General features: G+C 47.3%; 9 protein-coding genes across 9 annotated transcripts; 4 read left to right on the top strand and 5 right to left on the bottom strand.

The window, feature by feature from the left end:
• Positions 1–441: 441 nt before the first annotated feature.
• FMAN_10732 (uncharacterized protein) lies at positions 442–4,322 on the top strand (the record flags this gene model as incomplete). The annotated part of the gene is made up of 2 exons (XM_041823772.1): positions 442–733; positions 790–4,322. 2 exons carry the CDS (start codon positions 442–444, stop codon positions 4,320–4,322), a joined length of 3,825 nt encoding a protein of 1,274 aa, XP_041689319.1.
• A 231-nt stretch (positions 4,323–4,553) lies between these two features.
• On the bottom strand, positions 4,554–6,073 carry FMAN_10733 (uncharacterized protein; the record flags this gene model as incomplete). Its single annotated transcript, XM_041823771.1, has 9 exons — positions 4,554–5,058; positions 5,103–5,168; positions 5,215–5,269; positions 5,324–5,343; positions 5,391–5,428; positions 5,482–5,687; positions 5,737–5,784; positions 5,832–6,000; positions 6,047–6,073. 9 exons carry the CDS (start codon positions 6,071–6,073, stop codon positions 4,554–4,556), a joined length of 1,134 nt encoding a protein of 377 aa, XP_041689318.1.
• Positions 6,074–7,197: 1,124 nt separating this feature from the next.
• FMAN_10734 (uncharacterized protein) lies at positions 7,198–9,642 on the bottom strand (the record flags this gene model as incomplete). Its single annotated transcript, XM_041823770.1, has 1 exon — positions 7,198–9,642. The coding sequence occupies one exon, from the start codon at positions 9,640–9,642 to the stop codon at positions 7,198–7,200; it is 2,445 nt and encodes an 814-aa protein (XP_041689317.1).
• A 402-nt stretch (positions 9,643–10,044) lies between these two features.
• Positions 10,045–11,628, bottom strand: FMAN_10735 (uncharacterized protein; the record flags this gene model as incomplete). The annotated part of the gene is made up of 1 exon (XM_041823769.1): positions 10,045–11,628. One exon carries the CDS (start codon positions 11,626–11,628, stop codon positions 10,045–10,047), a length of 1,584 nt encoding a protein of 527 aa, XP_041689316.1.
• A 733-nt stretch (positions 11,629–12,361) lies between these two features.
• On the top strand, positions 12,362–13,883 carry FMAN_10736 (putative mfs-multidrug-resistance transporter; the record flags this gene model as incomplete). The annotated part of the gene is made up of 3 exons (XM_041823768.1): positions 12,362–13,174; positions 13,222–13,483; positions 13,534–13,883. The coding sequence occupies 3 exons, from the start codon at positions 12,362–12,364 to the stop codon at positions 13,881–13,883; spliced, it is 1,425 nt and encodes a 474-aa protein (XP_041689315.1).
• Positions 13,884–14,576: 693 nt separating this feature from the next.
• On the top strand, positions 14,577–15,496 carry FMAN_10737 (uncharacterized protein; the record flags this gene model as incomplete). Its single annotated transcript, XM_041823766.1, has 2 exons — positions 14,577–14,876; positions 14,924–15,496. 2 exons carry the CDS (start codon positions 14,577–14,579, stop codon positions 15,494–15,496), a joined length of 873 nt encoding a protein of 290 aa, XP_041689314.1.
• A 469-nt stretch (positions 15,497–15,965) lies between these two features.
• FMAN_10738 (uncharacterized protein) lies at positions 15,966–17,747 on the top strand (the record flags this gene model as incomplete). The annotated part of the gene is made up of 6 exons (XM_041823765.1): positions 15,966–16,018; positions 16,068–16,255; positions 16,304–17,156; positions 17,210–17,395; positions 17,452–17,602; positions 17,661–17,747. 6 exons carry the CDS (start codon positions 15,966–15,968, stop codon positions 17,745–17,747), a joined length of 1,518 nt encoding a protein of 505 aa, XP_041689313.1.
• A 156-nt stretch (positions 17,748–17,903) lies between these two features.
• FMAN_10739 (uncharacterized protein) lies at positions 17,904–21,798 on the bottom strand (the record flags this gene model as incomplete). The annotated part of the gene is made up of 7 exons (XM_041823764.1): positions 17,904–19,231; positions 19,285–19,712; positions 19,760–20,011; positions 20,067–20,172; positions 20,228–20,806; positions 20,872–21,246; positions 21,300–21,798. The coding sequence occupies 7 exons, from the start codon at positions 21,796–21,798 to the stop codon at positions 17,904–17,906; spliced, it is 3,567 nt and encodes a 1,188-aa protein (XP_041689312.1).
• Positions 21,799–22,364: 566 nt separating this feature from the next.
• Positions 22,365–23,171, bottom strand: FMAN_10740 (uncharacterized protein; the record flags this gene model as incomplete). Its single annotated transcript, XM_041823763.1, has 1 exon — positions 22,365–23,171. One exon carries the CDS (start codon positions 23,169–23,171, stop codon positions 22,365–22,367), a length of 807 nt encoding a protein of 268 aa, XP_041689311.1.
• Between the last annotated feature and the right edge of the window lie 416 nt (positions 23,172–23,587).

Genomic DNA, 23,587 nt, shown 5'->3' with positions numbered 1-23,587 from the left:
GCTTTGGTGATCCAATCAGCAAACAGCACTAAGGCAGGCTATCGATGCTATCACGGCAAGGCGTCCTGCGATGACAACGCACAAAGTGCTTGCCTCTGAAAGCGGGCAAAGGCTTTCTAGGATTCCAGCTGAAAGGCCTTGACGCTAAACGAATATCAAGACAAAAACAGGTTTTGTTGAATGCTAATAGCTGTTAAGGTTTGAAATGCTGTGGCTCATCGAGATCTACCGATGCAATGTTATTCCTACTTATTAGTGTAATTGATAATTAGAATAAACGCACAACGCAATTTAGGCTTCGTCCCTCGCCCAGAGGCAGTTCCATACCTAGACGTCAGAAATACCTTTGGAAAGCAAAAGGTACCGACTGCCTGCAACCGCACTCGCTATATGGCTGTCAACCTTACCTCGCTGCACATGACGTGACATGCCAGGCAAGGTATGGCGAGTGTAGTCTTGATTAAAGATGACCCCTTCACGGAAAGGCCCAAACCTGATGTCATCATTCGGAAACCAGTGAAAAGCAGTACCAAGCTAGCAACACAAACGACGGCAACAGTCGGAGCATGTAAGGTTGATGACAGCCCAAGAAATGATACGCCTGTATCGACTTGGGGGAACAGTTTCAATGTTTCCGGAGGAATTCAGTACAATAACACAGGAAACGGCAATCAGTTCCTCGGTAGTCAATTTCATGGCGATGTAAATTTTGTTGGTGGGAATGGGGAAAGTGGTAAGGAACCTCCTTCGTTCTTGCCTCAAATTCTTCTTGCTGACCTTCCGACGAAGAGGATCAATCCCGAAAGAAAAGGAAAGCCCAGGTTCTGAAGCGCCTCGCAACTTCTCCATATTGTGGCCGGAAGGATCGGAATCCTTCTGCTGTCCATGGAACCTGCGAGTGGTTTATCTCTCATCATCTTTATCACGAATGGCTTGGCCAAGAAGCTTCAAAGATTCTCTGGGTCTCGGCTGATCCTGGATGCGGCAAATCAGTACTCGTCAAACATCTCGTCGACTCTGTTATCCAGACTACAGATTCCAGGAAGGTCTGTTACTTCTTCTTCAAAGATGATTTCGCCGATCAAAAGAGTCTTCTCAGCGCCTTGAGCAGCATCCTTCAGCAAATTTTCATGCTGGATACTACGCTACTATCGGACGAGATCCTTTTACAGTTTGATGCGAACGCCCAATGGCTAACTGCGTCCTTTGTTGAACTGTGGCAAATTCTCATCAAGGTTGCCGATAGCAATCCCGCTACAGAAATCATCTGTCTCATTGATGCAGTTGACGAATGCAACGAGCACGAGAGGAGTCAGCTCTTTAGGGCGCTCTGTGAACTTTGTGGTTCCAAGAAAACCCTGAACCTAAAGTTTCTCATCACTAGTCGACCTTATCGCGAAATCGGAATGGGCTTCAAGCCACTAGAGAACTTGAACTTGCCAGTCATTCATCTCAGCGGCGAGAGCGATTCCGAGATGAGAAAGATTGCCAAAGAAATAGACATTGCCATAAGGGAAAGAGTCAAGACAATCAGTATCCAACAGGCACTCACAGATGACGAGCAATTGATACTGATTACACAACTTTTGTGTGTTCGGAATCGAACATATCTCTGGGCCCATCTGACATTGGATTTGATCGAGCGCCAGCTTGACATCAGCAAGGAGAAGATTGTCAACATCACATCACATCTCCCTCAAAACGTCAACGAAGCCTACGAAAGGATACTGTGCAGAACTTTTAGCAAAGACAAGGCAACCAGGATGTTACACCTCATCATCGCTGCAGAACGCCCTCTTACAGTGGGGGAAATGGTCGTTGCCCTCGAGCTTCAGCAGCATCACCAGTCTATTGACGATATCGAAATAGAGCCCGAAGACCGCTTCCGAGAAAAGATTAGAGACATCTGCGGATTGGTCACTGTTAGCGAATCACGAATATTCCTTCTTCATCAGACTGTTAAAGAGTTTCTGATTTCTATAGACTATGCCGAGCCTACCAGTCTAAGCTGGAAGCAATCAGTACTCGTGCAGGATCCTAACTTGACCCTCACCTATGTCTGCGTCTGGTGTCTTCAATTGGACCACTTGACGAAAGGGCGGCATAGTGCCAATTCAAGTCCCTCAAAACACACCTCGAGAAACTTATTTGTCAACTATGCTGCTAAACACTGGGCCAATCATTTCAATCGGTTGTCAGTTCATGATCAGAAAAAATTGACGAGCTTAGCTCTAGAGATCTGTAATGCTCGAGGTTCTTGCTTCTTAGCTTGGTTCCAAGTTTATTGGAGAAATCGGCATGCCCGACGAGTTCCAGGGTTCACAACTTTGATGGTGGGATCTTATTTTGGACTTGAACCAGTTGTGAGACACATCCTCAAAACTGAATCTTCTCAATTGAACATGAAAGACGAGACTTACCAAAGGTCGGCGTTGTCTTGGGCAGCGGGTAATGGCCACGAGGGTGTTGTGGAACGTCTAATCCGTGGCTTATCGATTGGCCCTCGGTCCTTGAAAATTGTTCTTCGACGAGGAGCCAAAATCAACCAGTTGGATTCAGATAAGCGAACGCCACTTACCTATGCTATCTGGAATGGACACCTGTCGGTCGTTCGCCGCTTGGTCGAAGCTGGCGCGTGGGTTGACGTTCCCGATGTCTTGGGAGCAACACCAACCTCGTACGCAGTGACGAGCGGAAATTTGAAAATCAAAAATCTGGTTGTGCGGGGAAATGTTCCTAGTAACGGAAATCGTACGGAAGGGGAAAAGCTTCTATTGTCCGCAGCCAAGTATGGTCATATTCACGTGGTGAGGGTGCTTCTGGAAGCTAAAGAAACAAACCTCAATTTCAAGGATGTAGAAGGCTGGACTCCACTAATGTGGGCTATCAACTACAGATACAGTGGGATCGTCAAACTTCTCCTGGAACACAATGCAGATGTGGATATCAGAGACAGGGCTGGGATGTCACCCCTTCACTTCGCTACCCGATACGGCCAATTCGAAGTGGCAAGAGTGATACTGCAAACCGGACGCGCTGATGTTAACATTGAAGATTTGACTGGACTGACCCCCCTTCACCAGGCTGCTCGTTGGAGACAGGACGATATTGCTCAGTTGATATTGAGGACAGGGGTGGCCAACGTCACTGCTAGAGTACACGGGAAAGATCCTGCGTATTCTTGGGTTATTCGATACAGTTCTTTCTCGACTCTTAAACTGATGTTTGATCTTTATGATGATGCCGTTAGCGTTCAAGATTGTACAATGGCCATTCTTGAGACTGACAACGAGTGGCTCGACAAGGATTGGGCCGACAAGTTAAAAGTTATGCTGGAAGTAAAGAAGATAAATATCAATCTGGCTGACAGCAAGGGCGAAACTATCTTGCATAGAGCTGTCACAAAGAGATCATATCAAATGATCAAGGAGATTCTCACAACAGCAAAAGCGCCTGCCAACAGCCGAGACAGCCGTGGGCTTACGCCTCTAGCCCTGGCTTGTTTGACCCTAGACTCGGACGCAGTGTCTCCGTTCTTGGAAAACGATTCAGTAGACGTGAACATAGCCGATATCAAAGGGTATACACCACTTCATCACGCCGTTCAGGAGCACTCAGCTCCTATCACCGGCGCTCTAATCGCAATGGGGAAGACGAGAGTTGACATGAAGAATAAAGACGGCCGCACACCACTTTGTCTAGCGTGTTTGAGCGGCAACACAACCTTAGCAAAATATTTCCTTCATCATTCGCAGGTTAACATCAACACCCAGGACAAATACGGACGAACACCTGCTCATAACTGTGTTTTGATGGGAAATGTGGATATGTTGCGCCTGATTCTGCACACAGGTAAAGTGAACCTCAACGTGGTGGATAACCTCTGGTATACACCACTACTGCTCGCTGCTCACCGGAGTCAATGGGAAATCGTAGTTCTGCTGTTGAAATACGAACAGGCCATTAACATGAAGGATCGGCAAGGAAGGACAGCACTGATCTGGGCTATCATACACCGACAAACAGACATAGTCAGGCAACTGATATCTATGGATCACATTGACCTTAACGTGCGGGATGGTAACGGGCTGACCCCGCTATCTCATGCGGCTCAGTATGGAAATAAAGAGATAATCCGGATGCTACTTGGTGAACCCGGGATTGACGTCGATGTCGAAGATGATACCGGGATGACTGCACTGGGACATGCTGCAAAGTGGGAGCATTTAGGCGCTGTCGAACTGCTCTTGAAAGAGGGCAATGCAAAGCCATTGACAAGGGATAAAAACGGGAAAACTCTTTTGGATCTGGCTTCGGCTTAAAGACACTTTGATGTAGCGCAAAAGGTTATATTTTAGAATGGATACCCACCATTCATTTCATTACAGAGAACTATGCCTGGCATGCAATCTCAGCCTAGAAAGGTGCTACCAATGTTGCTCAGATGTGGTGAAGAGACCTATGAAAGTAAATGGTGTTGATCTTGCCCGTCTGAATCACAAGCAACTTGAACTCACTTATGCATGGATGGCTTTATTGCAACTGCATAATGACTAAACTGGAGATTCTGCATGCACAGATGCTTTCGAAGCTCCATTTCGGTCTCCATACCATGATCTTCCATCATAAGTATTCACGTCATGACTGACCTGATACGACTTGGACACAACAATATCAGCCATCCTCACGGTCTTTGAAACGATCGAGTCCTGACTCCCCCGAATGCTCGGTTTCGATCCGTCGTTAATACTTGGCGTAAGCTCATACGGGCCCGAAATATCCTGCGTAAGCGTTCTATTACCACCCCTTGTGCCGTGCGTCGTGGTCCGATAAGACGAAGTAACCTCATTCGGAGCATTGCCATTCCAAAAGGACTTTGAGAAGATCGGCCTCAGAATGGGGATGTTGACGGTGAGGATTCCAACGATGGTTTCTCGAACGCCCCATGCGTTGATGGTCAGTGCAGATGGGTTTGCGGAGAGTGTAAGGACGACGCGGGTTATAGCTGCTGCTATCACGAATGCTCCTGAAGAGAGAAGCAGGCCGATGACGAGTTTTCTGGGGATGTTAGAAGGGCTTTGGGGAGGGGGTGGGAGACGGACTTGCGGAAGGGGACTTGGAGTTTCCAAAGGAGAGGCATTGGAATTCCGAGGATGAGAGCGTCGGTTCTGGAGAGTCAGGAGGGTTTATGGAATTAGGGGGAGTTTGACGTACAGGACGTTGAGGACTGTTGTTACGAGAAAGTTCTGCATTTTGAAGGAGCATTTCTCTGTGTGAGCTGTTAGTTTACGTAGTCAATATCGTGTAGCTCAGTGTGACATACCTCCAGGATCAGGCACAACCCTGTAATAACGTCAGCTTAACTCACCAACATCGATTTATGGACTTACTGCCAGTTCTTCTGAGTGGGGAAACAACCAAACGTAATCTGGAAACAATCAGCTCTATCCTGAACCCAACCTCGATAGGGAGCATGCTTACTGTGAGGAAGACAGCAAGGTACGAGACAGCGCACAGGATCGACACAGTCTTGACAAACATATTATGCCACGTCCCAATCGTCATTCTCGAGAAGAAGCATAGCATTGTTCCCTTGAGAGACCAGATGAGTGCCGTGTATGCGTACCAAGCTGCAAGCTCGAGTTTAGAACCGGTCTCGTATTCGTGGATTTCATCTTTCGTCAAAGCTTTGGATTGTTAGCTTACAGTTATTTGTAAGATTTTGAAGGGACTAACTATGTGACTTGGCTGCGACGCCAGCTTCGATGTTAGTGCCGAGGTAGTCTGTACAGTTAGAGAAAAAACTGGTGGTGTAAGTCATGGAGTCTTACAGATGAGATGCACCGTAAATGCATCTACAGCGTAGAATATGAGGACAAGAGCAGAAAAGAAATCATCGCCTTGTAGACCCCTCCACCCAACAGTCTTGAAACGAACTGCGAAGCGCGAGAAGAGAATAAGCGTACCGAAGACATAAAGCGTCCACGACTCGATGATGAACTAATCACATCAGCCACTTCCAACAGCTATAGCCAAAGTAACATACCGACGGCCTATCTTCAATCTGAGGCATATTTTACAACCAGACTGACAAAAGCAGAACAGAGCAGGGGAATAACGGAAGAAAAGAGAGGACACCTCCATCTTTATTACAGAAGCTAGAGCTGCATGGACTACAAGCTAACACAGATGCCCCTATCACATCGGATCCAAGCGGCTCTAAAGATTCGTGGGTGCATATGACTAGAGCCCGGAAAGGAATAGGGCTGATAGTCCGACCAGAGGTAGATTTGTTTCACCCTCTGTACTGCGCACATGATCCGTGTAATACTCAACCCTAACAACATTTCCATACCGTGTCTTATGAATGAAATGCACATTGGTAGTAAGTATTCTTTGAAGCGGCGTTTGTTTCACGAGTGAAGGAAACAAATTCCTCACGATTGAGGAGTGCCGATCTCTTTCGGGATTGGCGAGTCATGGATCTCCGCTCGGGAATCTAGATCGCGGGAGAAAGCGGAGAATAAGCCGATCGATTCATGATCGATCACTTTTGACTCATAAGCTTCTCAATTGAGTAATGTCTGTATGATCGACATGCCCAAACGGGTAATCAACAGAGCTCCTAACCATATCTTTTGCCTCGTTAAGTAATTGACTTCGTTAAGCCGATGATCTTCACTCAATTCAATTTACCACAGCCAGACTTGCAACAACTTTCTGGTCAAGAGTCACCAGAATCTTGACTCGACCACCCTGACAATTTTACCTCATAGCTTAACACTAGGTAAATTGCACCACGTTTCATATGTAGACCGGCTTGAAGTTTATTGGTCTCTTTTCAGCCTCTGAGGAGTGGCTTGGTCCAGACCAATGAATCTTTAATTATCTTGTGGATTGTGGCTGGGCTAGCTCGTTAGACAACCCGCCTTTGCCGACTGGTGATCCGGGAGGCGGGCCGGTGACGGATTTACGTACAATTGGTTTCCATTTGTTGCGATGCATCTGGTTGGAAGAGAATTGGAGATCATGCGTATCGTTCACTGACGTAGATGGCAAGAGCGCTTTTGAGATCCAATGACACGACCAGTCATGGCAGCTTTAGTCAGAGGTCTCGATGCAGCTAGTGGGATGTTGATGCTTAATGCAAATAGGGGAGAAAACTCTCTTAAAGCTAGTAGAGGTCCCAGAAAAACTTTAATAAATCGTAATGACCTCCTTTTTACAGGCCTCAAAGTTATAACCTTCTGGGTTAACGCCCCCAGTCGCATTGTAATGATTCCAGTCGCGATCACCCATAAGGCCCAACGCGATACAGTGTCCTACAAGCTGATATTCCTTTTCCCCTTTCATAGGCCGGATCAGATAAGGGGTTCGCAAATGTTCAGAAAGCATGAGTTTGTCTCCAAGAGCCGTCTCAGGAGGAACTAGACACATTCTACCTGTTTGAGAGACGGCGAACCTCAGTCCTTGCGTCTTTCGTCTGGAGAGAGAAACAAACGGAATACATCCCGGATGTTCTTTCTCAACCGTGTCCGGATACCTTGGCTGACGATGTGGAAGCTTCAGCCACTCATCATAACTAGCCTCAAGCGCGATGCGGCCTCCTCTTGGATCAGCATGATTTGGGTTCTCGTAACCAGCTCCCGGGATATCTGTTGGGAAGGTGTCTGGCCGTACGAATGTTGTGACATTCGTTTGATGGGGTGCTTCTCCCCAGTAAGATTCGATGTCCCCGATCAGGACTCGAAAGATAGCCCCTCTCCATCGACCGGGGCACCTTCGATAACACCAACTCCATCCTCCTAAAAGGTCGATCTCCTTCTTTGGAATATAGCTCAACTGTCCTTCCACCACATCGCAAATCTCGTTAAACCATCGTCTTGAGTCGTCGTCATGATCAATGACCTGTGTTTTGGCCGATATACTGTCTATCACATGACAGCCGGCTATTTTCAATGTGCTGCCTTCGAAGGAAAACGCTCCCTGACACTTCAGAAGCGTTAATGACCATTGCAAGTCAAAGGTTTCTGTCGCAAAAGCCCTTGTATGAGCCATTGAAATGGAAGTCCAGTCTGGAACCCATGACGGAAGTCCACCGACCGTCCTCGGCCATCCAACTCCGGCATAGAGCAAGATCCTAGCGTTGAATTCCGCAGCCGTCTGTGTCAAATACCTTTCAGCTAGTCCCTCATACAAAGTTCTTGTTGTTAAATTGTAGTCCGCCTGGATATCCTGACATAAATCTGGACCAGCTCTCCTTTCTTGCACGAGGCTGAGGAGGCCGTAAACCTTATCGCGGGGATCACGTGCCTTGGTATGAAACAAGAGCGACAATAGTGCTAACAAGTCTTCGAGCTTTCCTTTTGAAATGTTGGAACGAAGCTGTGTTATCAACTTTATTTGCCGAAGGCCTCGAAGTACCTCATCAGACGGCGATATGTCGTAGAACTTATGCAGTCCTAACCAGGCGGTAATCCCCCAACCATATTCATCTTTGGAACACTCAGGCAGTACCTTGTGTGCAAAATTGGAAACTGACTGCCAAGTGATATACATAGGGCCTAAATGTATGGTGACCTCTCGGCCAAATGCAATCTCTTGGATAATCCACAATCGAATCCAGTAGTCGTGTGAGAGAATGTGCTGTAGAGATCCGCTAGATAGAGTTGGCGGATGAAGGAAGGAAATGTAAATTACGCTCAAAGCCAGCGCAATCAGGGTGAATATTCTTTGATGTAATCGTGGAAAGGAGACTCCGGATACTAAATGCTCATGTATCCATTCAGCAAGCGACTCCTTGAACAGCACATCAAGGCTTTCTGGAATCAGTGTTTCCGGCACCGAGGGCTGTGATAGCCATACTCTCACTGCGGTAGCCCTTCTGTAAATTTCGGACATGCGCCCAACTTGCACTGCCCTTTCCGCTAGGGAGTCATCATCTTGAGCTTGGTTGATGCATATTGAATCTATCCAAATCATTCGTTGTCCACAGGCAGGTGTAAAGTCGTACAGTATTTGTCGAGCATTTCTAGTAACTAGCAAGCGACCACGATTGACAACAATAGGACATGTTGGTTCTTGATTATCCCATGTGTATGAGATAGCTTCATACGTAGGGCACGCATTCAATGGATAGGCCAGAATCTGCACGTCACGCCAGAATAGAAAACCTCGCAACGTCACAAGGCGGATATGAGCTTCGCTAGGGAGGGCTTGATGGTTGTATGGCTGTCGTGATGTGATACAATGGCAAGTGTCGTAGAATGAAAAGCCTGAGCGCGATAGTCTAGATATCTTGGGCGGTAAGAGAGTTATTAAAGGCTGTAAAAGGAGTGCCACAAGGCCCGCTACTGGAACGAACACCTCCATGCGATTTAACGGCACGGCCAGTATCGCGGCGTACCACAAGAAATATGTTAATAAAATTGGCCAAGTGGGATTAACGACAGGGATGAACTCCTTGGATTCGGAGACATCTTTCCATAATGAAGCCAAAAGGGGGTTCAAGCGAATGTGGATAAGTAATGCAAAGTAAAAGTGGTAGAAATATGCCTCGTGAACTATACCCGAAGATACAGAGAGCTCTAAACAAAGGATCAGTAGAGAGAACCAGGAAGTTTTGACTTGTTGGAAAGTCATGATGAGGTTTCTGTGGGTAAAAGATACGGTATTCGAGAATCATGGGAAAATTCCAATGGCATTGGGTTTTATTTGATCGGGGATTGATGCCTTGGGCGCTGGACAGAACCTGATTGGAATTGTGTTTTGCACAGCCACGTGGACCGCTTCTGGTTAGTGGCTTTGGGCGGATTTTGGCCGATGATTCTGCCGGTTAGACCTGGCAGGTTGTCTCAGGTTTCGCTACATAGTATAGGTTCGGAGCAGTGGAGATATAAATATGCTGTGTCAGGCTGAGTACCAGATACCTTGGTGCCGAGCTGGTCAAATGCCCGGATGGAAACATGAAGAGCCTTGGCTGGACAATAAGACCATAGCAAATGTTTCCGTAGTTGATTGCTACATAGACCTTGAACAGCCAGTTCACCACCCAGAAACCAACTCAACATTCAACTTCCACCCCGAAAGGATCTTGAACAACGTCAACGCAAAATCATCACCAATCTCCCTGCCCTCATCTGACCCATTCTGCAAATCAATAGGGGTAAACCTATACCGTCCAACAAGACCAGCAACAAAACACGACAGTTGGTCTCTAGCATATTGCTCACCAACACAACGACGCGGACCACCCCCAAACGTCAGAAACGAGTATGCGTGGTCGGATCCGCCGCTGGGATTATCCAGCCATCGCGATGGATTGAAGACTCGCGCATCAGGTCCCCAGTGTGCAGGATCACGATTCAGCGCCCAGGGTGAGAAGACAATCTTTGTGCCTTTGGGGATTTGCTCTCCTGCAAGCGTGATGTCTTGTGTTGGTTCGCGCCAGAGCAGCGTGTTGATCGAGTGGTATCGCAGTACCTCGTTTGTAACAGCGTTGAGATACTTCAGGCTGTGCAGTTGAGACTGGCTGACATCCGATCGAGGCGAGGCTATATTCTCCCTGATCTCCGCTCGCAGACGGTCTTGGATATCAGGGTGCCGGGAGAGCAGGTGGATGGCCCAGCATGTAGAACCAGCCACGGTCTCTGTCGCAGCAGCAAAGAAGTGAACAGTCTGCTCAACCAGGTCCTGATGCGAGAAGTGTCCAGTCTGCATCAGCAGGGTGAGCATATCCGGATCTGGGCTTCCCACATATTTCTCCATATTTCGCTCATGATCTGTCGTTATATCCTCGGCAGTGGCACGGACCAGAGCCATGATACTATCTATTGTCTTTACCGCTCGCAGAGGCAGCTTCAGCGCGAGCTGTGGCCCGATGAGGGATGCGGCACGAAGAGTAGTCTGGCCTCGCTTCGTTGTCTTGAACATCTTAATGTAGGCTTTGCCAAAGCCAACCTTTGGATCTGGAGAGCCTTTGGTGCTCTGACCCGATGTGACTCTCTGCAGGGTCTGGAACTCAGTGCTGAAGCCGAAACGACCGATGATGTCGATACTTGCTGCCGAGACAAGTTCGATGATTCCTACAACGTCGTGTGGGGAGAATGGTTCTCTCTTTACGTGTTGCGGTAGTACATCAACAGCGTCGACAGCCAAGTTCCAGATAGTAGGAAACCACTTCTTCATCTGAGCAGGACTAAACACCGGGTTAAATCTCTTGCGAGCCTGTCTATGCTGATCACCCTCCTGGATGAGCAACCCGTGGCCAGCGATGTTATTCGCCAGAATCCACTGAAGCTCAGGCTTGACAGTCTTGTAAGCATTTGAAGACAGCAACTCCTGTGCTGCTTCAGGAGAAGCAACATAGATACGCTCCTGGTTGAAGACTCCCATGTACCTGATGAGGCCCTGGTGCGGGAGTTCATCCATCCATGCTTCTATCTCGGAGACTTTGGGCTCGTGTATGAGACGGAATAGAAGGGGGCCTTGTTTGGCGGAGGGGAGATGTTTGAGGGGGCTGAAATGGGGTTTGATAAAGAGGCGGTTGATGCAGTGTAGTACTATAGCTACAATTGCGAGGATGGGGAACGCCCATGAGGGTTTGGTGAGATATGTTAGCAGTGACATTGTAGAGAGCCAGACTTGATAATGTTCGTGTTGGGCTGTCTCTTGCAATGGTTAGGATATCAGGCGCGAGATGGACATATCAACTTATGTACGCTCATATGACGGAAGTGTTCAAGAATGGGAAGAAATCTGCCGAGAGTCGGGCATCTTCCATCCGGCCTGAATCATTCTAGTCTGTTGCAGATCTACACCTGAGATTCGTAAATGTTGAGTAAGCGTCTCAAAAGACTTGTAGTTCGTCTTCATATAGCGACCTACATGATAACTAAGTTAAATATGGTCACAATAACCTAAAACCCCCAGTTTCCTATCACATCCAAATTGTAAAACAGAAATGAAGTGGTTCCCTGACGTCAATGAGGATGCTAGATTTTACAAAAAATGACAAGATCTTCTCACAGCACCCATGACTTCACGGAGATACAGCCCGGAGGTTCCCCGAGATGTGATTTCATCCACGAAACATAAAAGGCTCACTTCATGGGGTCAGCACTAGACCGCTCGCGAAACTCTTGGTCGAGGTTACATCTCGCCTATGACCCCAGATTACGGGATTTGTCGGTTCCACATGGAAGGGTAGTCCCTAGCGCTGCGACTCGGGAAATCCGGGGTATCTGGGCAGCTTAAAGGGCCATATACAAACACGTTGACTTTGAGGGTATTGTTTGGTTGATATCAAACTGTCATTCATCAAGTCGCAAGTCCGCTCTTCTTGTTTTCAATACATACAAACATGCACAATCAAACCGCCAACGATATTGAGAACTCCATCTCCCTCGATGACTCTCAAAGCCCACCGTCTAGTCCAGAAGGCCTGAAAGAAGAGGATAGACCAGTGCACTGGCCTTCCTCCAAGAAATGGTCCATAGTAGTCAGCACCTCTCTCGCAACCTTTGTCGTCTCCTTCGGCAGCAGCGTCTACTCGGCTGCAATCCCCCACATCCAAGCCCGATTCAACGTCACACCCGATACCGCCCTACTAGGCATAACACTCTACGTTATCGGCTTCGCCCTTGGTCCGATGGCATGGGGTCCCGCCTCGGAACTGTACGGCAAGCGACAACCCCTGTTTCTAGGCTACTCCATCTTCTGCATCTGCCAACTCCCCTGCGCACTCGCGCAGAACATGCCTCTACTCTTGACGTTTAGGTTCCTCTCTGGTTTAGCGGGTTCTTCGAGCTTGGCTATCCTAGGTGGCATGTACGTCGACTTCCTCAGTAGACCGGCCGAGCGAGGAATATCAACGGCAATTTTCAGCGTTGCGACTTTTTGCGGACCAACTGTTGGGCCTATCATTGGAAATCTGGCGACGCTCAAGTTGGGCTGGCGCTGGACGGCGTGGCTTACTCTGATAGGAGGTGTCATCTTTGGGAGCGTCGCATTTCTTCTGACCCCTGAAACGTCCGAGGTGGTGATACTGCGCCAAAGATCCAAAGGGAATACCTCGGTTACCCCATCTCGGATATATCGTCCAGAACGGGGTATATCGATATTCGTGCAGAGCTACCTTACAAAACCTGTCAGGATGTTTGTGCGGGAGCCAATAGTAAGTCAGCTACCCCAGCATTCAGAAACCTTATTGATGATCTGCAGCTCATCTTTTTCACCATCTACATGAGTCTCGCTTATGGAATTATATACCTCACTTTTACTATGTATCCTCTTGCATTTGTCACAGTCCGCGGATGGTCCCGTATGGATGGAAGTCTTCCGTTCATCGGAATGACCATTGGCGTAGTCCTGGCGTGCATATGTATTGCTCTACATAGCATCTACTATATCCAACAGAGCCGAATCCATGTGCCGGAACGACGTCTGCCGCCTATGATTGCCGGGTCCATCCTCTTATCCGCAGGTACTCACCCCAGGCTGTCCTGTTTTGACTCGCTCTCTTACATATTCCAGGAATATTTTGGTTCGGATGGACCTCTAGCAGGTCAGTCCATTGGCTCTCACAAGCTTCCGCCGGGGTCTTGCTTGGTAGCGGCTCCATCCTGGTCTTGATGTCCGGCGTGGTCTACCTGATTGAGGTGTATCTCGTCCACGCCAATAGCGCCCTGGCAATTAATAATTTTGTACGTTGTGTGATCGCCGCGACGTTTCCTTTGTATGCTACAGACTTGTTAGTGGATGCGGGGCTGGGTATTGGGGGAACGGTTATCGGTTCCATTTGTCTCGCGCTCTCGCCCGTTTCCTTTCTTTTCTGGCGATATGGCCGCACTATCAGACAATGGTCAAAGTTTGCGGAGGAGTGAATTCACTGGAGGTTCCATGTCTCTACCTCAGGTCATATAAAATACGACATGGCAGATTACTTATTAGCCAACCTAGGCCGAGCGAGACAGCGGGTATTAGTACAGTCAAGGACATCAAGCCGGCAATTACCATGACATACTACTGTATAATCTCTCTCTTTGACCTTCTGTAGTTCTATAAGATTACATTGCTAGTACACCGCAAAAAGTGTATAGCTATTAAGTTTTCTACTTCGTATAGAATGAGAAAATATACTCCGTACTGTAACAGCTGTACAAGCCTAAACTACAGGGTAAAAGATCGGCCCAGAATCGCTATGCAAGGGTTATTGGTATGCTGCAACTGCCTTGTCGAAGTTTTACGGTGCTGTTATGGGGCACGAATCGTGACAATTGCTCTATTCTTTGTCAACTTTATTATCTGTTAACTATATCATATAAAACGGGTATAAACCAGATGTAATTGTCTTCTTGTTCCATTTTGGGCGGTCAGCAATACTTTCAATGGTGAATGCCTTGGAAGATCTTCGCTTCAGGCACCCTTGCTTGAGGCACCCCTGCTGTAAGGCACCCTTGCCGTAAGGCTGACTGGCTGCATGTCGGCTACCTCATCCACAGCCTCAATCTTTTCTCGCTATTCCGTTCAACATATCTTCATTCTTCACTTCAAATCATCTGTCAATTAAAGCAGCTATGTCAGAAAAACCGCCGAATAAACGCCAACACACCCCGTATGCCTTGCTTGGCGAGAGTGACTTGGCCAAGAGAGCCTGTCTCGAACAGCCGAGTTTTCTCGACACCTCGAGGCTTCAAGAGCCCTCTTGGCTGAATCCGATATCTTCTTCCAATCCGAGCCAGCGAAACTCATTCAGCCCGTTCGCATTGAGCGATACAGGAAGTTCGCGGCTATCTCCCCTTGGCCATCAACCAATTGGTAACGAGGATACCGTCATGCTATCGGACAATGAGTCTGATCAGTGCTGTTTTGGAGAAGTTCGTAAGCTACTGCAGCTGTGACGAGTCCATGTGCTAATAAATAGCTTCTAATCGAATTTTTGTCACCGGCCACGTTGAGTGAAGATCTCTCACATGTTCCCATTGAGCTCCGATTCTCAGGCCACGTCATAAGCCTTCATGTTGAAGGCTCTGGTAACTATATGGGTCGTATAGAATCCAAGGCTATAGTCGATCTCGTTGAGGACTACCAAGTGACCCTTGCCACCACTTTAGAATGTCCGCCTGTCAAAAAGAAGAAGTCCGCTGATTCCTTTCAAACACCAAAAACACTCCACATTGTCGTCTACGGGTTGCGAAAGGACATGAACGAAATTGGTGATATCCTGGAAGGCTCCGAACTCTTTCTCCAGCATCCCACTGAATACGACACTCGCTTGGAGTATTTGAATCCTCAGTACCTTCTGAGACCCGGCTCAACTATCCCCAGAGCTGATGGTGCGGCCTTCCAAGCAATTGAAAAACAACACTCACCTGAACAAGTTATGGCGGAAAAGGCGAAGAGCGAAGTCCATCGGGTGTTTGACTCTGCCAGTGGACCGTCGACTTTTACGCAAGTACAACCAAGTTCCAGGCTAAGAACGTGTCTACAAGAGTAAGGTCCCAGTAGCCGGAATAAACGTCATCTAACTCTGGCCAAGACATCAAAAGAAGGCCCTGGCAATGATGGTCGAAAAGGATCTTGGCTTGCTTGATAATACGACGTTTCCTTCCTTGTGGGATCCCGTTACCACATCAAATGGCCGCGTAGAGTATGGCGAATCTCTATCAGATGATTATCAGAGCTAATAGCTTATTGAAGGTATCGTCATGCAATCACGGGGCGAAATGAAGTGAAACCCGCACTATTGTGTGGGGGTATCCTCGCCGATGTCAGTCTATACACTTCTTCTCGGGACCTCGCTGACACATCTCAGGATATGGGACTTGGAAAGACCTTGAGTACTCTCGCTTTGATCAGTTGGTTTCTGGATGTCATGGACAATGCAGGTGTCCCCGAGACTTGTCGCACGACGCTAATCGTTGCACCAAACTCTAGTAAGTATATTCCTACCATTATAATGCAACATGCACTCTAACATCCTTTTATCTATTCCCGCGTGGCAGGAGCAGATCATTAGGTAAGAACATACTCGTGCTCTTTTCAGCCTCTGAACTCAACTATCGTAGCCACATAGTCCCGGAACAGATTCGAGTGGTGCTTTTCCATGGCCATACGAGAGACAGATTGGCCAAGTCTCTGATGGAGCACGATGTTGTTCTCACCACTTACGGAACACTACAGTCTGAATGGAGGTCAAAGAAAGGAGATTCTCCTCTATTCACACAGACATGGGCACGAGTCGTTCTCGACGAAGGTCATACATATTCGCTCTTCATTTGTGGATTCAGCTAACAGGGTCCAGCCCATCATATTCGTGAGCGGTCCACAAAAACGTTCAGGGCCGTCACTGCCTTACGAACCAGTCGAAGATGGTGCCTTACTGGCACGCCCATACAAAACCGTCTCGACGACTACGGGGCTTTACTAAGTTTCATCGGAATCCCACCATTCATCAGTAAATCAGTATTTGACTTTTGGATAATGAAGCCGGTCGCCCAGGGCACTGCTGAGGGACTCAGAAGGCTGAAACTACTTGTTAGTTCCACTTGTCTCCGCAGGACCAAAGACAGTGTGAGTGAAACCCTGAATCTTCCTGATCGCAAGGTACACGAGTGTGTCATACAGCTGGATCCCGACGACAGAGAGCTGTATGATTTCTTCGGGAGACACGCTTCCCACTTGATTGCCAACAGAGGGCTTGGCGACTCAAATGCTGCTCAAAGAACGGGGAGTATCCTTCCGATCATCAACACCCTAAGACTCATCTGCAATCATGGAGAGAGGCTTCTTCCGAATTTTGCGGTTGAGGCCTGGAGCCATCGGCACAACCCAGCCTCGCATTCGAATTTTCCTACAAGCAAGTTTGGGCTTTGCCTTTCTTGCGGGATGGAAGCATCAACTAACGAGATGCAATCGGAATTCGCGTGTTCTCATTTCCTTTGCTCCAAATGCGCAGACTCAGACGAAACCTATCAACTGTCACTCGATAGCGTTCTCTGTCCAAGCTGTACCAAGAATGGGGATTCAGTAGGTACTGACGCAGCCACTGAAGAGCGGAATTACCGACCGTCTGCCAAGATAAGAGAAGTCATACAAAGTCTTCGTGCTGAGCAACAGGACAACCTGCCCACCTTTGGTGATAAACCTATTAAGAGGTTATTCTCTCAGGCCCTGGTATCAATAATGTACAATGCTGATAAACTTACAGCGTTGTGTTCACGTTTTGGAGGAAAATGCTAAACCTGCTTGAAATTGCCCTACGGGGCGAGGGCTTCAAGTTTGCGAGAATAGACGGACAAAAGTCTTTGCCAGAAAGGACTTTGGCATTACAATCATTTCGCGATGACGACAGGTGCACGGTGATGATTGCCACGATAGGAAGTATCGGCGAGGGGTAAATTCAACCTGAGTATGTTTATGTGTTTTCGTCAGCTGATCTCTCATGACCAGGGTCGACCTGACCGCCGCCAACTTCGTACATCTGGTTGAGCCGCATTGGAACCCAATGCTTGAGGAGCAAGCACTAGACCGAGTGCATAGAATGGGTCAAAAAAGAGACGTCGTTGCGACCCGTTACATTACGAATGACTCGATAGAGATGGTGAGTGGCTTCATCTCTCGTTAGACTCGGCCTCTTCGTGCTAATGCAGTCAACTTAGATGGTTAAAGATGTCAAGGAGAGAAAGTTAGATATCATCAATAGCTCCTTGGGTCACATAACCGTTCTAGGTGATAACAAGAATTAGTGCAACTACAGGCGTCATATTTGAATACCATATAATTCACAAATTAGACTTCCATTTGCACAAATAGCTCATCATCAACATATATCCACAAAAAGAAACACCCGATTCAACAATACCATATCCCTGATTTATATATCCCCGTACATATGTATATCATCACCCCCTATCTGCTGACAATGTCGAAGACGCGGGTGGCAATGTATCTTTTGCATTTTTGCCTCTTTCTTCTGCTGCCCATTCGACTAGTTCATCCCATGTCTTCCCCAACCACTTGAAGATGCCTTTTACACCAGGCATTGAGGATGGAAAGACTGTCTGCCCCTTGTTCTTCCCCGAACGCCGTGTAATAGATGCATGAGGGTCTGCACCTGATAGCAGAAGATACTTGACTAGGTCAGCTGCCTCAGCGCTAGTCTTCCTGAGCGCCTGATGCAACGTAAGCCAGCAACTTCCTTTTCGCCCGAAGTTAACGTCGGCGCCACAAGCCACTAAAGCCTTAGCCAGCACGATAGAGCAGTTCCCAGAGGCCAGCCAGTTCAGGACCAGACTTGAGTTTCCTCCAAGAACATTTCCGAGTCTATACTGCTCGATCCAGAGAGATGCTACTTGTAATTCTACCACTGGGCTCAATTTGCTAGACGCCAGTCTAGGGGAGAATATGGTGTCGGTGGAGCCAAAAGAGAGTGCATAGTTTCGCCAGATATTGAAAATCTCAATAGAATCAGAGGCCAGTATTTCTGGGAGAAAGCGAGACTCGACTACACGGGATTCCAGTAAAGCGATTACGCCGTTGCTGAAAACCCACTCAACGACCGTAATGTTGCAACTTTTGATAGCGTGAGGCACAAACGACTTACAAAATGGGTCATCAATCAAAGATGATGGGTCATCAATCAAAGATGATGGGTCATCAATCAAAGGTCGTTCACTCAATATAAGGCGGGCCATTGCGACAGAACCATGAGAGGCTAACAAGCCCTCGAAGGAAGATCTGAAGGCTGACTGGGAAGCCCATCGTGATATAATCGAGGGAAGAATCCGTTCCATTTCTTGAACTTCATCTCTCATAATGTACTCCATCACGAGTGAGTTGAGGTTCTCGTGCTGAAGGGTATCGAGGTCTCCGGGAATATGAAGCTCAGTTGGCCTCTGGTGGTACTGAACTCGATGCTGTTCGAGTTGGCCCCGAGAACAGAAACCGAGAGTTGAGTACTCACAAGTTTCAACGGCGCATTTGAAGGGGCGCTCATGCTGCCTGATATGTTTGTCGCGGAGATCCCTATTTCTCAAAGGGAATTGATGGAATCGACAAGACAAGAAGGGGCATATGTTGACAGCAGGACCATAATGCTTCTGAATTTCTGAACAGTAACAATCTTTTGTATGTTTGCTGCCGCTGCAAAGAAGGCTCTTTAATTTGCGATGGACACGTATTGTCGTCGCAGAGATAGTTGTGGAATCAAAATCCGACCAACAAGCTTCTCCTAAGATCCTGTTAGTTGGGCCTTCAGCAGATCTATTGGGGCATTAATGTTACCTTCGTCCAGACGCCAGTCATAAGAAGTAGCCATAAGACTTCTAAAGTCAAGGCTACGAGAAATAGTTTTGACCTCTTCAAGGTTTGACTTGAATCTATCAAGACTCCAGAGCCCCAAGTTTGTGTCCAAGTCCTCGCTGTAGTATGGATTTGCGAGTTCTTGCATAATGTGGCCCAGCAAGGGGACAAGCTGTGGCGGCAACTCATCTCGGAAATGCCTCGTACAAAGTCTAAGACACTCTGCCCACTGGCGATGTGCAAAGTTGAGTAGCCGATATGCCCCAGATACTAAATTACGCTGGATATCGTCGTCGCTGATGTCCGCATCCAGCAGGTCTGAGCAGAGATATGCCAAGCAGGTGGTTGAGATTTCGAGAAGTGCCTCTCTCTCATCGAAAAGCTTATTCTTCTCATGTCGAAGAAGATACCTGAGACAACTGTTAAAACTGATCAGAATCATTTCAGGGTCACTTACTCCTTCACAGTGAAGTGGACAAATTTCAGCTTCTCATCCTCAACTTCAACTAGTGGACCACATAGGGGAAGAGTATTCAGGGTGGATCTGACTGGAGGAACACTTCTATGATCTGTCTTGATGATCAAAACCTGTTCCATCTCGTGACGAGTGATCTGAACAGGAGCGCAGGCTATCCATGACAAGATCTTCTTGCATTGCTTCTGAGCGCTCGATGGATATTTTGTAATTCTTTGAAGTATTCTCTCGTACCTTTAATTGGACATTGGTTCTCAGTAAGATTTGTAGGAATAAATAAGCGACTTACGCCTCGTCAAGACCCTCTGGGAGGACACTAAGCTGATCCCGGATGGAATCCAAATCCTGTAGCATTTCCACATCTTCTAATACTATCCTCGCATAAAGGAACATACCTAGTCGATATTAGGTCACATAATATAATAGAAATAGGACTAAAGATAAGCTTACCATCTGCCTTCGAAGCCAAGGGATTGAGCAATCGCCGAATTTCTGAGCGGGCGTCACTTTCGAAATATGAGTTATCGAGCCATTCCCCACCTCGACGGGAAACGTATGCCTTGATGCAGTCAGAATTCTTCTGGTCAATTGGTAGTATCGCCGCAACTGGCTTCAAAATTCTTTCGATTCTTTCAACTCTTCTACTACTGACAAGAAGCTTGACATGGGGCAAGCTTTTGAGTTCATCAAGGAGTAGATGTAGAAAGGCTTGCTGGGTAAACTCATCAATTTCATCGAGACCGTCAATGGCGATGTATGTTGGACCTGCCGCTTGGAGCAACTTTGAGAAGATGCTGAAGGCAAATTTGGAGTCGCCTTTCAGATCGCGTTTCAAATCCTTAGTGGTGCTCATGATGGTTGAGCATAGCACAGTTCGCAAATCTCGATCTTGCGATGCGAGCTGAAAGATCAAGGAGTGGTAGATCGGGATGGGGGATTTCAGATCGTTTCTGTAACTGAGAAGGGCAAATAGCGAATGACCCAAATCTTTCGTCCTATCAACCGCTGTCGATGCTAGAAATGTCTTCCCTATTAAGCAGCCTATTAGCTTCCAGTGTGCTTTAAATATCCTGAGACCGAAGAAATTGACTTGCCTGCTCCAGGGATCCCTTGAAGCCAAAGAACCTGGGCGGATTTCTCCTTTCCTTCAGCCCAACTCACAAACTGCTGGTCCTGAACTAGCCATGATCCAGTGCCCTGACATCGACTGTTGCAAATACGATCCAGGTCTTCATCGTAAGAAGGAGGGCGTATATAAGTCTCCATGCAATGAAAGTCCTGGCGCTCTTGGAATTCTCTTGTCTCCGCATAGTGCTCAAGAGCCTTCTTCCTTGCCGTGTGAGCTTCCAAAATGTCGTTGAGGGTAATCTCATTGCAAAGCAAAAGTCTGTGCTTTTCTATGTTTTCAGCAATGACTTGTATCTCAGCTCGGCGTGCTGGCCACAGCGACTCAAAAAACACTTTCCAGCCTGTAACGATCAGCTTGAAGAACTATCTTGTGAGAAGGCGGGTGATTTCGTACGAGTAAGTCCAAAGAACTTTAGAGAAACGAGGTAGAAATCAAGAATATCCTGGAAGAACAACCCCAGAACATATTTCATGCGCTCATTGTTTTTGAATAACGGAACAAATTCGTTGAATCGAGGAAGAATGGACCCCATGTTCTTCATCACGCCGAGAATCGCATCGAAAGAAGCAACGAGGTTACTCGACACTTGGAGTAAGAGCTTGATCGGTCCCCATATGAGAGCCAGAATATCCGGTTTAACTTGGACAAAGACTTCGATGACACCAGCGTATTCTTGCAGTCGCTCGATATAAGGCCCGATCCTCTTCATGCCTCGGAGTCGCTTATTGCTTGCCTGGTCCTTTTGGAGCTGTTCGGTGTAGTCCCAGATGTCGTCAATTGTGGTCGCTTTTTCAAGCTCATTGCGCAGCTTCGGATCTTTGATTCCTTTCAAAAAATCAGCTTTGGCCTTTTCAAAGACCTCGCTGACTTGATCGGTCGAACTGGACGCCATAGTCTCTTGTCACTTTTGGGAGTCATGGACAAGTACGAGAGTTAGGTGAAAAGAGATGAACAATTTTCGGAGAGCCTCGTCATGTCGGGTACGTCAGAATGCAATCTGGGGGGTCCGCCAGTTTCTCACCGCCTGGCGAGGCAGACTTTCCAATCAGGCTCTGGGTGAGGCAGACTGCATCATGCAGCCCAAGCCACCAACGTAAACCTAGCCGCCCCGGATCAGCCTACCCGAGAAAACATCTCTGAGACATGTGCTTGGGTTTAATTCTGTTTTATTAGCGGCACTGAGCAATCCTAGCGACGATAACTGGAATGATATAGCTTGCATATCGCGGTGTCAGTGGAAAGGCCAACTTCCTTGTAATTGTGAGCGGACTATTAAGTGGTACATACGATACAGCCAGAGTTTGAATGCATGATACTGAAATTTAATGACACTGACCTATGTACACGTAGCACTCTAGGAGTTTACTCATTTCCTTGGGACTGGGCCGTGAGCTAATTCACTTAGAACTACTAGATAGTCCACGACTGGAGCGAGTAGAGCTTTATTCTCATCCATCTCTACTCCGTCTGCTTAAGTTGCTTTCGATATGTCTCCAAATCCACGACAGACCAAACCCAGTGAATCTTGCCTTCATCAAGCCAATACATGACATGCTCATGAAACTTGACACTCTTCCCATTAGGCTCCGCGCCAGCCCATGCCTTCACAGGAAGTCCAGTAAACTCCAATCTAGCCGCAACTCTCCCTGCATCCTTATCGACGATGAGATCTTGAATGTCAAAGTACAACCCTTGAATTGCCATTTGACTCTCGGAAATCAGATATATGTACTCTGAGATAGTCTTTTTCACGGTATTATGTGTCACTAAAGGCTGACAGAACTTGTCAAAGTTACCATCCATGGCCTTATCGTTGATGCTCTTGATGTAGTCGCGGTACAATGCTGTAAGATCAAGAGAGGTAGGTTTCAGTGCTTCCAACGTCGAAGGAGTTGCAGTGTGTTTTGCAGACCGAGAGTCGTCGTCTCTGAGTCGCTTGAGAGTTGCCAAGCGACCATCGACAAACCATGTGAGGATAATCTCCTGGCACTCATGCCGTTCACCATCTGGGAGGGTTTCAGTCTTGATGACTCGCCTAGCAACGGCTTGAGCGTTGACGTCCACCACACAGCTATCGAGTTTCACTGATACTCCACTAGCGGCACGCAGATTTGCGATGAAGTTCTCGCGTGGCTGAGAGGTTGTGTCGATCAACATACTCGACTGAAATAAAGATTCCAGAGTTTCCCATTTTGTCTCATTTCGAACTTTGAGGATAGTCTTGAGGAGATCAATAAGCTCAGAACGTGATTTCAAAGAAGTCATGATTGATATTCAATAATAGTGTCTGATAGTAAATTGTAAGAAGCAAGTTGTTTACTGCCTCCCAAGAAGCGGAGGTTGCATTTATACCTGGCTGGCTCGCTGACAATGGCGCCCTTCAAGAATCCTTCAGCATTAGTCATCACAATCATAGCTTGGCGATATCATAACCTCAGTTCATGTTCCATAATGTTCAACCTACAGATTTCAATCCTTCCCCACGAGCCCGGTAATGAGATTGATCAAAAAGAGATGAATTCTCGCTGGCGCAAGCAGCTGTAGAATCCCCTTATACACGATGTCAATGTGATTTTGCCGTCCGGTTGATCGACAATTATTTCAAGAACCCCTTGGCCTTGTTACCTTGTATTGGCAAGATCCTTGAAAGAGTCGTCATAAATCGACTTCAGGAGTTCGTG

Source organism: Fusarium mangiferae (genome assembly GCF_900044065.1).
Source record: "Fusarium mangiferae strain MRC7560 genome assembly, contig: FMAN_scaffold016, whole genome shotgun sequence".
Taxonomy (NCBI): domain Eukaryota; kingdom Fungi; phylum Ascomycota; class Sordariomycetes; order Hypocreales; family Nectriaceae; genus Fusarium; species Fusarium mangiferae.
This window is presented reverse-complemented; position numbering and strand designations above follow the sequence as displayed.